Source organism: Dermacentor silvarum, chromosome 10 (genome assembly GCF_013339745.2).
Source record: "Dermacentor silvarum isolate Dsil-2018 chromosome 10, BIME_Dsil_1.4, whole genome shotgun sequence".
In the NCBI taxonomy this organism is placed as follows: domain Eukaryota; kingdom Metazoa; phylum Arthropoda; class Arachnida; order Ixodida; family Ixodidae; genus Dermacentor; species Dermacentor silvarum.
In genome coordinates, this window is record NC_051163.1 from 2,820,383 (window position 1) to 2,834,508 (window position 14,126).

The following is a 14,126-nucleotide window of genomic DNA, read 5'->3' on the forward strand; positions in this document are numbered from 1 at the left end:
CACAGCACGTAAACTCAACAGTTATTGCTCATGTATGAAGGTCGATTCACTCTATAAAAACACCTGATGTCCAGCTGAAATGCCAACAGGAAAGCAATTAATATTAATGCAGAGACCAGAGACAGCGGGGACTATTGTGACTTGAATGCATTGTGTGGGGCTGCTGCTGCGGTTGTATACTGAAACTGCTCGTGATATTCCTCAGTTATATGTATGTGGTGCCATAGAAAATGTTGGGAAAAAAAACTGTTCGCTGGAAGGGACAGGCTTTTAACCCCTTAACTGCCAATGACTGGTCAACTTATGATAATGTGTGCCTTCTGGTGCCAATGACGGTTTAATCATGAAATTCCTGGTATTTTTTTAACTGTTCAAGGTAAGTAAGACCAGTAATGCTTGACGATGCAGTAATATGGTCAAGAGGGTCTTATTGAAAGTTGTTTTTTCACTAGGCAGCCAAAAACATCCATTTTGAAAATGTGTCCACAAACACTTGGTTTTAAATGTGGCAGCAAGAAGCCAGTGTTTATGGACGCACTTCAGAAGGGCTCACTATTACTGGAATGCATTGCGGTGGCGTAGTGAAACTTGCTGGGCCTGTTGCTAGGAGAGGCTGATAATGAAGCTGGAATAGGGCCATGTGAAGAAGGGATGTAGGGAAGCAGGCTCCATGGAACCATAAGCTGGCAGTGTAAGCTCAGTCATACTCGCTCACTAGGGTTTTGGTAGGCTCAGTGTCGTGTACACCGACTGTACTCGTGAGTGAGCGTGCAGACATATGCTTGGAACCACGTGAAAGCTTGTCGAGTTTCTTAGGCCACAGTTGAAAAACCTCTGGCGTAGATTTAGTTAGCCTAGTGAAGCAATCGCAAAGTTTCTGTGTAGAAGGGGTCGATCAGCCCCTGCGACAGCGACGGAACTGAACATGCACCTGAGTCTGCATAACGCGGAAAAGATGTGCCTCAACCAACAATCCGGGAATCCACATTCCGTTCTCTCCTAATCCCCAAGAGTGACCTAGAGCTGCCCCCTTCCTTAAAATAAAGGCTTTATTCATTCATTCATGTCCAAGTTCATTTGTATCCTTTAGTTGAACTTGCTCTAGCAAATGAACCTAAGTTCAATCTTAAATGTAATCAGTCTTCGTAGGGAGCAGTAAATTGATTTGACTCCGCTTCATTATGCAGCTAATGTATGTGGCGTATGTGCTTATGTGACTCTGATCATACCCCAAACGAAATGTGCTCAAAATGTTGCCAAAGCTGTCTAGATGACAGCAGTGCTGGTCTCAAATGGCGCAGATATTGATGCATCTGGAAGCACTGCTTGTGGACCACAGGCAGAGGAAGATCCATTTGATGAGTTCTTAAGTGCTGCCCCCGTCGCCGCTGCTGTTTCGGCATTGGACCCCTGTGCTGAGGAGAAGGCCTTCTTCGGTCAGACTACAGAGCGGCGCAATGTACTCACCAAGGAGTCGATCCTGTCCCTCTACGGCACCACACAGCCTCCAGCCTTCGTTGCACCTGCTGCCGGAATGCCCATGCAGGCTGTCTACGGAATGGCACCTGGTGAGCAAGCATGCCTTGAAAGAAAGGCTGTCCTCTTAGGCCGCGTTCACATTGGAGCTCTCGTGCGTGATGAAATGTTCATTGCTGCCCGCCAACTCTCAGGAGATGCACATTGCATACACGGAAGTTGACAAGATCATTTCTCACAGGTCCGAATTCATGGTCAGTGCAAGAGTGCAGTAAAACCTCTTTCAGAATTTATGGGAAAGAAAATAAATAAATAAAATCGTAAACTAACCGGCAAGACGTACGACCGGTACAACCCGGTACGTCACTATAAATAGGCAGGCCCAACTGTAGTTGACGTAATGCAAAGCATGGTGTGAATTGTTGCAGCAGGACATGCCTACGCGGTGCCCAACTGACCAGAGATGTCGTTTTTGCAGCTTTGGCAGGCTCGCTTGTGCTTCTTGAATTCGGCCTGGGTCAGCAGCTTCCTTGGGTGGGGCATTTTGGCAGGAGGTGTTAACATGCCCATTCAGCAAGAATCGTTGTGGCACGAGATGTCCTTTTCCGATTGTGTATTGTTTTAAGTTGGCGACGAGAAACGAAATCGAGCTGGTGGGTGGCACAAGAATACGATGCCACCAGAGCGAAACATGATGCATGCCGCAGGGATTTGGATTATCACCTATTAAATGCGTGCAGAATGCTTCCAACGGCACTAGGCCACACACACACTAAGAAACAGGTTGGTGATAAGGTGGACATGCTTATTGCAATAGGGTTAGTGGCAGTAGATGTGAATGCGACGTGCGATGACTCGCAAGAAGATTTGCTGGTACCAGAAGACGAAATAGAGTGTATGTTGGCATTTTCACATGACATGGGCAGTCAAGTACTGTGTGGAAGCTGCCATAGTGCATGCCTACTGCTCTCGATCGCGTGTTCTTTGTTCCTTTTCTTCTTCTTCACATGGGATCTAGCGGCCAGAAAACATGTCATACAACCGAAGTTTAACAATTTATGGAATGTTGCTGATAGATGATTTTCTGGGAACAAATTAACCGGTAGAAAAGAAGTGTAACTGTATTGGGGGGGGGGGGGGGGTCATTTTTTGTTCTCGATTGCTAACGTTGCCAACCAGGAAATCGTATGAAACAGGATTGTATCAACGAGGTCCTACTGTATTTGGTATGTGTGTACCCAAAGCATTATGCAGATTCTAGACTGTGGGAATCGGGACACAAAACTTACAAGAGCCAGCAAGGCAAAAGTTCTGCGTTCTGATTAGCTTGCGACAAGCAATGCTTCTTGGTCTCGAGCCGACCACCGAGGTGATTCATGTGTCAATAGGTTCTGCCAGCCACTTTCAGACCGATGGCATGGCCTGTGCTTCTCTGAGGTGCACGCAAGGTGGCACCACCTAAGGCTCCTCTGCCAAGCAGGCATGGGCTTTCTCTGACATTGCCATTGCACCGCAATACCAAATTGTCGGGGAAAACGAAAAAATTCACTTTCACTGGAATCTTGTTGGCGCGAGAATGAGACAGAAAGGACAGGGAAATGTCTTGCAAGACAAAAATTTATTGCCTAAAGTTGGTAAGATTATTTTGCCGAGCCTTGCCTTGCAGCAATTTGACAGCTCTGCGTTCACACTAATTGTGTTGAAGGTGTTTAACACATCCTGCTGGTGCGCCTTCTTCTCTTGATGTTTTGGTTGTTGGTGCCCCTCAGCATCGTCCCCTTCGCAGACGTTACTTATGATAGTCTCGTCAGTCATCTCCTTGTGCACATCTTCATCTGCGCAAACAATCTCATCTACGCTGAGGCCATCTCGAACGTTGGCTGCTATGTCGGGGCAGGTTGCGGAACACCACTGAGAGATATTTAGCGCAGAAATAGAAAAAAATGCAGACAAATTCAAGAAGACAACACAGGTATTAACGTCCATCTGAGTACCGTATCTTATGCCTATAAATTTTTTGCGTATAAACAGTACGCTTAAAGTGGCTGTCCTACTATGGTGGCATAAACACTCAGATTTCGGTGTTTTTTGAGCAGCTGTGGCGACTCTTATACTTATCATATAAAGTTGTCATATACATTTAAACCTCGATATAATGAAGTCGGTAAAATCGACAATTCGCTTCATTATATTGAAATTTTGTTTTACTGAAATTCGATCACTTTTGCAAATAAGTATAGTCGCCGATAGTTTTTTTTTTTTTACACACGTAGGGATGGCAGAACAGGTGAAGCCCGTGCAATGGCACCGGCGCATTCCTCAATCCCCACATCATACAGTGCGCAGGGCACAATAGGATCTTATCACACTTGGACTTCATACAGAACACGACGCTGCACAACTTCAGCAGTCACTTCAGGTCGCGCACCGCACGATTTGAGAGGTGTGTACGCAAGCCGCCACTTGTAATTCAACCATTTGACCATCTGCGTCCGCGGAAGTTTCCATTTATTGTTCTGGTATTCTTTCACGGCGACAGTGACATTTTGTAGTATTGAAATCGTGTATAAACACTCTGTATGTTGAGGTTCTAAATACACGGTGTTCTATGGGCAAGAAGTTATGAAAAGTAATACTTACGTTATATCGAATTTTGTTATAGTGAAGTGTGTTATATCATGGGTTTAACTAGATAACATTGAAAAGCTTAGTTATTGTAGATGCTAAATATACAGGGTGATCAAAATTGAGTTGGCAGTTTTTAATTGAGACGTAATTGAAGACCACCTCTACAGTAGGGCTATGTGGCGAGGGGAACACAAAGTTAGAATTCTCGCTGTTAGCAGTGAAATTTACAAAAAATTTTATAATTATATTTTGACTGGCTGCAGTAAGCAGGCACGTTTGTATTGAAAAGTTAGAGGCAGTTGTGTTTCTACAGAGTTCCACTTGGCAGAATTCTTCTAGCATATCCGTGCTTTGAGATATCGAATTGCGAAGTTTCACTGCCGTTCGCATCATTATGCATGCAAGACAGTGTCATTGCACGACATGCCATTGCAGTGAGCTTGCAGCTGGTGTATTTGTTCCTTAAGAAAAAGTGCATTTCCACAAATTCTACATGCGGAGAAATAGTTGCGCGCAGCCTACTGCCACACGTACGCATCGCCTTGCCAGAGTACGTTGTATGTACACCATTTAGACAAAATTTGCCCAAAAGATTGTCTGCTGTAGCTGATAGTCTGTTATAGATGGGCCCATTAAAAGTGGAATTGTTTGCGTTGATAATATAGGCAGACCACACTTGGCAGTTCCAGTGTAGACCGCTTGTAACGTAAGTCGCCGGAGTCGCGATTATCTGCACTATAAGCGGTACCGCACTATAACCAAAACGATTTTCAAGCCCTGCACGTATGCAAAACATGTAGACTAAGAATGTAGACACGCTTGTACTATCGCGCGCACATCGTGATTACGTTTTCGTAGTGAGCTGGCGAAAACATAATCGTGATGTAGCCGGTGCTCTTCAAGCTCGACAGCTTTGCATCGAGTCAAAACGAAACAACTGTTTGCCGCAACCGCTGCGGAAAAAACCGTGTCCGCTATCGACGCGATTATGAACGGCGACTTTGCGGCGCTGAAGGCACGCGCCCGACGCACGCACCGAGTCTGGACGAATTAACTACCATTCTCTGCAACACCTGCAGTCGAAACCGCGGTCGCTATCTATGCGATCATCAATGGCAACTACGCAGTTCTTAAGGCACGCGGCTGACACGCGTACCGAAAAAAAACGAAACTACTCTTCGCCGCAACCACTATGGAGAAAACCACGGCCGCTATCGATGCGATCGTGGATGACGACTACGCAGTTACGAAAGCCCATGGCCAACACAGTTTTATGCACTGTGGTAAACGCAAGAATAGTGGCTTTAAAGACACAAATAGGCTCGAAGCGTTCCGGCATTGCTGTCATTCAGGTACGATTTCAACTGATGGCTGTGGAGATGCGGACTCCGCCGCTTCGTTTCGGTTGGACGCTAGCGCCGTTCTTGCTCTTTTGCGTCGCACATTTGCGGCGCTCCTCGCTCACCGAGCTCCGAATTAACCGATGTGCGGCCAAATAAGTCTGAATTAACGAGTTTGATTGCATTGAATAATGCATATGCCGGCCAGGAGCACGCACCTTGTTGAGAAGCGTGCTCTCTGCTGCCCTTGTCGGCGAGATTTTCCCGCGGCAGCCGCATTATAGTCGGCATTTCGTCTCACGCGGCTGCACTGTAAGCAGTATGCGAATACATGGGGTGCTTTGGGAATATTAACGGGAGTCTGAAAAGACCCCACTATATCCGCTCTTGCACTATAAACGGTTACGTTATAAGTGGTCTATACTGTATATATGCGGTTCCATTGTAGTGGGCATGGCCGGTATAGGTCATATGGAGAAGCTTATCACCTAGACAGTGTTTGCAAATGATGCTACATAGGTACAGTATTTTTACATCAATCTTTGCTGCTGGCAATCAGTAAATCTATTGCTAAGAGGACTTTATAGCGGGTTTTTGGTATGATGACACTATTTCCCACGTAAAATTGCGATCAACATTTGCAGAGTGCACCTATTACAACCAAGTGCATACGGATCATTATAAGTTTCGTTTCCGCACACTACTATTTATTAAAACGTAGTATGACTGTATAGTGAATAAACATTAAAAACAGGGAAATATTTCCAACAGAGGATTGTCTCGTTTGTTCAAGGATCGTGTTGCAGTCTTTCACTTTGGGACCCTCGTCTGTATACTATCTTTTACATAATCATTGTATTGAATGGATAATAAACTGAAACTGTTGAATACCCGATAACGACATCAGCAGAATGCACACACATGTCACAGTGAAAGTGCCTGATACGGCTCTGTGGGGTCTTAGGGTCTCACAGGAGTACCGACCACCACGGGGTTGAGCTTAGCGAGCCACAGGGCCACGTCAGCCGTCGCCTCTAGCACCACTGCACACGAGCTCAGGCCACAGGGGGCTACCGAGCAATGCACGCAAGAACGCAGTATTGCCCTGAGTTACTGTCATATGTAAGAGGCCGCCTTTGGTGCGAAAAGGAAGAGGAGGACGAGAAGCACGGCGTTCGGAACGGCACGAGCCCTCGAGGCGTGTGACCCGAGGCGTAATCGAGGGATGAACAGGGCTGTCCGGCGATTATCGACGTGGCTCCGGGCCAGGAAGGTCGCATCGTCAGCTATGCTCTGGCAACGGGAGACTTGGGGGTATGGCTGAGTCCGTGACGTTGGCCGTCCAAGGTGTGGCCGTCGACCTCGGCGAAGTTCGAGCGAGGCTCCTGGACTGGTTGCAGCCTCTCACGGCGGGGCCGGGCACCCCAGAGAGGATCCCTCTTCTGCGGCAGACAATAAATGCCCATTCGATATTCCTTGGGACGCCACGTCGGCACTCAAGAAGTTGCGACGCATCCCGACGTTAGGCCTATCCAGGTGGGCCTAGCAGCGCCATCACCGACGAGCTCACCACCGACAACGCGAGGCGTCGGCGCCCTCAATGCTGCGGACGAGCCCGACGCGGAGGTGACGTGACGACGGCAAGGCAATGATAAAACCATCGACAAGAGCACCGATTTCTTGGGAAAAGAGCCGACGAGCTTCAAACTGGAACATACGTGCGACGACGAGCGCAGTAAGACGACTCTCTTTCGTAGCGTTGCAGATGTAGGCCAGGGTTGCCAGACTTTGATGTGGTAAACGCCGAGAACTTAACGTAGGTGGAAATAAGGATATATTTAGTGTTTACAAACTAGGTTGTATTAGTGTTACGGTTATGTATTAGTTTGAGTGAGTGTCCTTTTACGTTTTGGAGTTTGGTTGTAATTAAAAAATCTGTTTGCTGTGTCGACATGCGTCTTCCTCCTCCATCTCTTATGACACCCGCACACCCCCGACTCGTGACAGTCACCAGCTTCAGTAACGACCATCGAAACCTGTTCCACGGTACTTCGATAGCGTTTGCCGACCAAATAGAGAACGTGGCTGAATGTTTTACCTCTGAAGCTGTGGGAATGGCTGACAAGTCACTGGGCAGCATCGACATCAATTCAGAGCTATCGAGAGATAACCAGGCATCACTGCGGGAGCTCTTGCTTGAATTCAGGGAATGTTTCGCAAGTTCTTCTAAAGTTCGCCAGACGTCAATCACACTGGATCACCACCATGCGATAGCGCACGCCCAATACGCCAGCAGCCCTACCGTGTGTCGGCAAAAGAACGCGAGGCGATCCGTACACAAGTCCTAGAGATGCTTGAAGACGGCGTTATCGAACCTTCCAACAGCCCATGGTCATCTCCGGTCGTTCTTGTCAAAAAGAAAGATGGAACGCTACGTTTCTGTGTTGGCTACCGGAAGCTCAACAACGTAACTAAATAGGACGTCTACCCTCTGCCTCGTATCGACGACTCGTTAGGCAGACTGTGGCGCACCCAGTATTTTTCATCATTCGAGTTGAAAAGCGGGTACTGGCAGATCAAGGTAGATTAACAAGACCGCGAAAAAACTGCCCTTGTTACTCCCAACGACCTCTACGAATTTCGAGTGCTCCCTTTCGGCTTGTGTTTAGCCCCAGCTACTTTCCAGCGAATGATAGATACTGTCCTCTCTGGACTGAAGTGGCAGACTTGTCTTGGGTGTACCTCGATAATGTCGTATTTTCTGAAACGTTCGAAGAGCATTCGGATCGCTAGAAGCGTTCCAATTGGCTGATCTTGCTTAAACCAAAAAAGTGCCACTTTGGTTATGAAGAGCTGAAGTTTCTCAGACCCGTCGTAAGCGCCAGAGGAGTCCGACCCGATCCCGACAAACTTGTTGCGGTAGCAGCATTTCCTCCTCCTGCCGACAAGAAGGCCGTGCGGCGCTTCCTGGGCTTGTGTGCGTATTATCGCCGTTTCATTGAAAACTTCTCAAAGATAGAAGATTCCCTGACTTGCCTTACAAGGGATGACACGCCATTTACCTGCACGAATGAGCAACAGGCGGCCTTCGCTGAAGTCCGACAGCGCATGCAGTCAGCACCCATCCTGGCACATTTTGATGACGCGGCTGACACAGAGGTGCATACTGGCGCCAGTAACATCGGTCTTGGCGCAGTACTCGTCCAACGTCAAAACGGCTATGAAAGAGTGATAGCTTATGCTAGCCGCTCGCTGTCCCATGCCGAGGCAAACTACTCTACCACAGAAAAAGAGTTTCGCGGTGGTGTGGGCAATCACGAAGTTTCATCCTTATCTCTACGGCCGTCCCTTCAAAGTGGTGACAGACCACCATGCTCTATGTTGGTTGGCAAAAATACGCAATCCTTCAGGACGACTGGCACGGTGGAGCTTGCGGCTACAGGAATTTGACGTCACTATCATTTACAAGTCTGGGCGCAAGCACGAAGACGCTGACACACTGTTGCGTGCACCCGCCGAATCTGTCCATCGAGAGTCGGAGGACTATGACGGCTTCCTGGGTGCCATGACTGCATCAGGCTTAATCAGATGGTAGCGGGACGACCCTGAAATTCGACCTGTCATGGATCACTTGGAGGGCCGCCCAACCATCATACCACGCCATCTACATCGCGTTTTGACGTCCTTCTGTCTATGAGATAACATGCTTTACAAGAAAAGTGCCTGTTCGAACGACCGAGCTTACCTCTCAAGACTTGCGGGACGATATTCTTTTTGCTTGCCATGACGAGCCCACGTCTGGCCACTTAGGCTCCTCATGTATTACTGGCCCGGGCTTTCGGCAAGTGTCACTCAGTACGTTAGAGGCTGCTGTGAATGCCAACGACGAAAGTCATCGCCCATGAAGCCCACCGGGTTATTGCAATCCATTGAAGCACCTCATCGGCCATTCGACCAAGTCGGCTTGGACATTCTTGGGCCTTTTCCTCTGTCACCCGATGCCAACAAGTGTATGATTGTTGCAACTGACTATTTAACGCGCTATGCCGAGACTTAGGCGCTCCCACGCGCCACGGCTTCTGAGGTAGCGCAGTTCTTTGTGTCACATTGTATTGCATCATGGTGCCCCATCCACTGTCATCACTAGAGGCCGGATCTTTAGGCATTAAAAAAGGGCGTTTTAGGCGCCAAAAATAGTTAGGCAAAACAATGTTTTAGGCCTCCAACGTCGTAAATATAGACACAATAAATTTTTACATAAGTGCAAATAATTTCATACGAAGACGTGCGCGGCCTATATCTACGATAGGGAAACAAGAAATGTTATTGGCTATGGCACAAAGGCGCCAACAGTTGAAAATAACCGTGCAATTGTCCCATAAAACTGCTGGACTAATGACGATCATTTGGCGTAATTCATTTGATCATTTGATCACGATCACGATCATTTGATCACAATCATTTGGCGCACACTGCTCATATTCATGTTCAACGGCCACTGTACTCGAACGTCGCATATAGTGAAACAAGCATGAAAAAGAATAGTTGAAAGCTTGGAATACTGCTTTAAAAAACGATACTTTATGTCTGCCTGGCACAATTAAATTAAGACACAACAAAAACAGACAAATAACAAATGCAAGAGAGACTACGATTTTTTAAGAAATGAGCATGTTCTTACATGAGGACTGTTAGGTACAACTCTTCGCAATTTCCTCATATACAATGACATTATCCGAATTGTACAGGCAAGACGTCCGAACACTGCCAAATACACTTCCGCCCATTTGAAGTGCACATGCTTGAAGAAACATGTTTGGAGAGCACGCGGAATGTAGTCTAAGAATCACTGTGACGATTGTGGAAACAATAGCAAACTACCATACCATCTCCAGATTTTTGGATTCAAAATTGTGCCTCTTGTCACTGAGAATGACCTCGTATGCTGAGAAGAACCACGCGACGGCGGTAAACACCTTAAAAAGTAAATTACAAACAAAACAAAAGCCGCGCGCACATCACATTTTTCTTTCTTCTTTTGCTCTTCACTCTCCTTTCCCCAGACGGCTCTCCGAGGTTTTGCTTTCGCCAACCACTCGCGCAATGTCAACGCAGCGGCGTATGCTGGCCGGCGCATCCCATTTCAATGCTGCTAGCAGTTGTTTTCCGGGGGTTGGTTGAACTAAAGGACTAGGTTGAACCTGTGGGGATCGAGGTGCCTTCCGGCGCCTCGTCCCCCAGCTCGCGCGTGGCACTTAGCTCGATCCCCGGGAACCGCCGCCGTAACGGCAACATGGCGAGCGTGCCGGACTTACTTTCCCGCGCAAACCGTGCTTCTCCCCCCCGGGATTGGACTTGCCCCGCGAGACACGTCACCAGGACGCGCCCTGATTGGCCTCCCGCGAGGCGGCCCCCGGGCACCCTCTCCACCCGAGCTCTCGTCCGCTGAGCGCTTCCTCGCCGCGGCAGAGGCTCACAGGCTCGCAACGAGGTGGTTACATGAGACCTTTGTTCTCGCGACTCCTCGTTATCGCGCTTGGCGGACTGCTACCCGGTTAGCCCTAGCGCAGCGGGCGCGCGTACTCGATCGGTCTTGCGGCGAGCCTTGGCCCGTAAGCGCCGTGACTGTAGCACTGAGCTGTACCTTGGGTGAATAAACCCGTGTTTGTTGGCGATCTGACTTTGGAGCCTTCTCTGCGCCGTGTCGGAGAGTCGACGAACGCTGCCGTAGCGCCTTTGTGCGTTGCGGAGTGGAGGAGCGTCGTGCCCTTTCCTGACCGTCGCTCGTAGGGTAAGCCTTGTGCAAACCCATCTCCACAAACCCCTTAGAGTTCTGAACAATCAATGTTGCCCGGTAACATCAATAACGGTCTGTAACTACACTCGAAAGTGAAACTTGAGGCTAAATAGTGTTCATATAGGCGCCAATATTGAAAATAGGCATTTATAGGCATTTAGGCACAAACGTCAATATAGGCATTTATAGGCACTATAAAAACACTATAAAAGCCCTTCTTAACCTCTAATTCATGCTCATATATCAAAGTGGGGCGATAGGAGCGCAAGGAACAAAAAAGGCATCTGCCTAAAATCCGGTCTCTAGTCATCACCGACAGAGGGACGGCGTTCACAGCACAGCTCATGGAGGAAATTTTTCAATTGAGCAACACCATGCATCGAAAGACGACTGCTTACCATCCGCAGTCCAACGGACTTCGGAGCGATTAAACAAGACCATCACAGACATGATCTCTATGTACATGGACGTCCAGCACAAAACATGGGATCGCATCTTGCCTTATGTGACCTTCGCGTATAATACCGCCGTACAAGAGGCGGCGCTGTTCACACCATTTCGCCTCCTTTACGGCCGCGAAGTTCAGACAGTGCTGGACTTTATGCTTCAGTGTCCAGACGCCGCGCTAACGACTGACGCCGAAGAATTTGCTGAGCGCACTGAGGAAGCCCGCCACCTCGCGCGGCTGCACATCGGTCAGCAGCAGTGCGCAGATGCACGGCGTTATAACATCCGCCACAGACACGTGTGCTACAATCCCGGAGACCAAGTGTGGGTGTGGACCCCTGTTCGCCGCCGTGGCCTTTGTGAAAAGTTTATTAGCCACTATTTTGGCCCATACAAAGTGCTGCGCCGCATTAGTGATGTGAACTACGAAGTCGTTCCGGATGGTGCGGCACCAACATGGCGTCAACAACCTCGCCCTGACGTAGTTCACGTTGTGCGCATGAAACCATATCACATGAAACCATATGTGATTATTTTTTTTTATTCATCTTTCTACTTACGCTACTGTTTACAACCTCTCTGTTTCTTGAGACTGGGCCCGTCGCGTTTCACCGCTGCTGTGCTTTTGTTTTTCCTGTAGCTGTCATTGTGTCCTTTGCACAAGCATCTGCCTTCACCACATTTTTTTTTCCCCCCTCCTTTTCTTACGCCGCTTCTTGAGCATGGCTCGATGCTCTTTCCGATGAAGGGGGGAAATGCCACCAGCAGTAGTGGGTAAGTGCTAAGAGGCAGGCACGGACAAGAAAGTGTGCGTGCTTCTCCGCCCGCTCGATAGCCAGCTCCCAGCGCCGTGCTTTTCAGGAGCCGCTACCCTCAATATACGTCACGTCGCCCGTTCTCTCACAAGGCACTTGACAATATGCAGAAGACAAAAATAATGTTCAATAGCCTCGCAAGGGAACAAGAATTCAGGAATGCCAGTCAGGCTCTAGTCTGTAAAGGAGTAAGTTTATCTAGGTCGATTACTCACAGGAGACCCTGATCATGAGAAAGAAATTTACAGAAGAATAAAATTTGATTGGAGTGCATACGGCAGGCATTGCCAAATCCTAACTGGGAGGTTACCAATTTCGTTGAAATGAAAGTGTACAATCATTGCATTCTATTGGTGCTAAAATATGGGGCAGAAACTTGGAGGTTAACAATGAAGCTCGAGACCAAGTTAAGGACCGCATAAAGAGCGATGGAACGAAAAATGTTAGTCCTAACGTTAAGAGACAGGAAGAGAGCGGTGTGGATCAGAGAACAAACGGGGATAGCCAATATTCTAGTTGACATTAAGCGGAAGAAATTGAGCTGGGCAGGCCATGTAATGCGTAGTATGGATAACCGGTGGACCATTAGGGTTACAGAATGGATACCAAGAGAAGGGAAGCGCAGTCGAGGACGGTAGAAAACTATGTGGGGTGATGAATTTTAAGAAATTTGCAGGCGCTAGTTGGAATAGTCTAACGCAAGACAGGGGTAAGTGGAGATTACAGGGAGAAGCCTTCGTTCTGCAGTGGACATGAATAGGCTGATGATGATGACTCATTGCTCATCAGAGAAAAAAAAAACGGACAAATCACTCATGGAATCGATGAGAAGAGTGCAAACAAGAGACACGAGTAACAAGATAACATTTGTACATGGAAACGGCTTTGGTTATGCGTTTGCCAATATGCATACGCGCACACCGTAGGTTGCCAGAGGACAATTAACTCACATTCTGCTAAAGACCGCTCTCTGAGATGAGGGTGAGTTAGCTAGGTTTCTTTCAGACAATATGTCGGCTTATATTCCTGTTTATATGGTACTTTAGGCGCAGCCTTGTAGGTAAGACATCCACAAACTGCCATAGTGGCCTTTCGGTTTGTGTACAGAAGGCAAAGAAGAAACAATAAATGTGTCCCTGATTGGCCTAACATTCTTTGTGCATTTCAGGTGGTGGTTACACAACTCCAAACGTGTTTCTCCAAGGGCTTGCATCGATGCCTGGAGGCAGCATGCATCTTCCTCAGGTATTGCAATTCATTCTAGTAGCACATAACCTGACAGAATTGGGTTAGTGCATAGTCCCCAGATGCCTCAGTGCTCACAAACTTCTGTTTTAACAACGGAGCTGTTCAAGACGGCCGTTAGCCCATGATTTGCGAACAGAAAATGTGGGCCAGTCCTGGCAGTAGGGCAGAAAGGGTCCAAGCGCAATTTGCACATACCCCTGTGAACTAGCGAAGCTGAGCCTGGCTAAGTCTAGCTAAGCATGGTTGGGACTACTTAAGCTTAGTCATCAAAAGCCAATCAATAGCTAATCGATCAATAATCATTAAATTCTGGAAAATGCCGGGGATGACTTGGTAGTGCTTAGCCTAGCCCATATACGTAGCCAGTACCTTGTG

At 47.9% G+C, this 14,126-nt stretch overlaps 1 protein-coding gene across 7 annotated transcripts in view; it reads left to right on the forward strand.

Annotated features, from left to right (window-relative positions):
- LOC119431005 (stromal membrane-associated protein 1) overlaps positions 1-14,126 on the forward strand; it is a 94,379-nt gene that overhangs the window by 38,265 nt on the left and 41,988 nt on the right. For 5 of the 7 annotated variants that reach the window (XM_049657267.1, XM_037698472.2, XM_049657265.1 and 2 more), the window contains 2 exons: positions 1,302-1,568; positions 13,672-13,748. In XM_049657267.1, the coding sequence (XP_049513224.1) occupies positions 1,302-1,568; positions 13,672-13,748 (344 nt within the window). The remainder of the gene's footprint in view (positions 1-1,301; positions 1,569-13,671; positions 13,749-14,126) is intronic. The other 2 variants (XM_049657269.1, XM_049657270.1) reach the window with 1 other exon arrangement.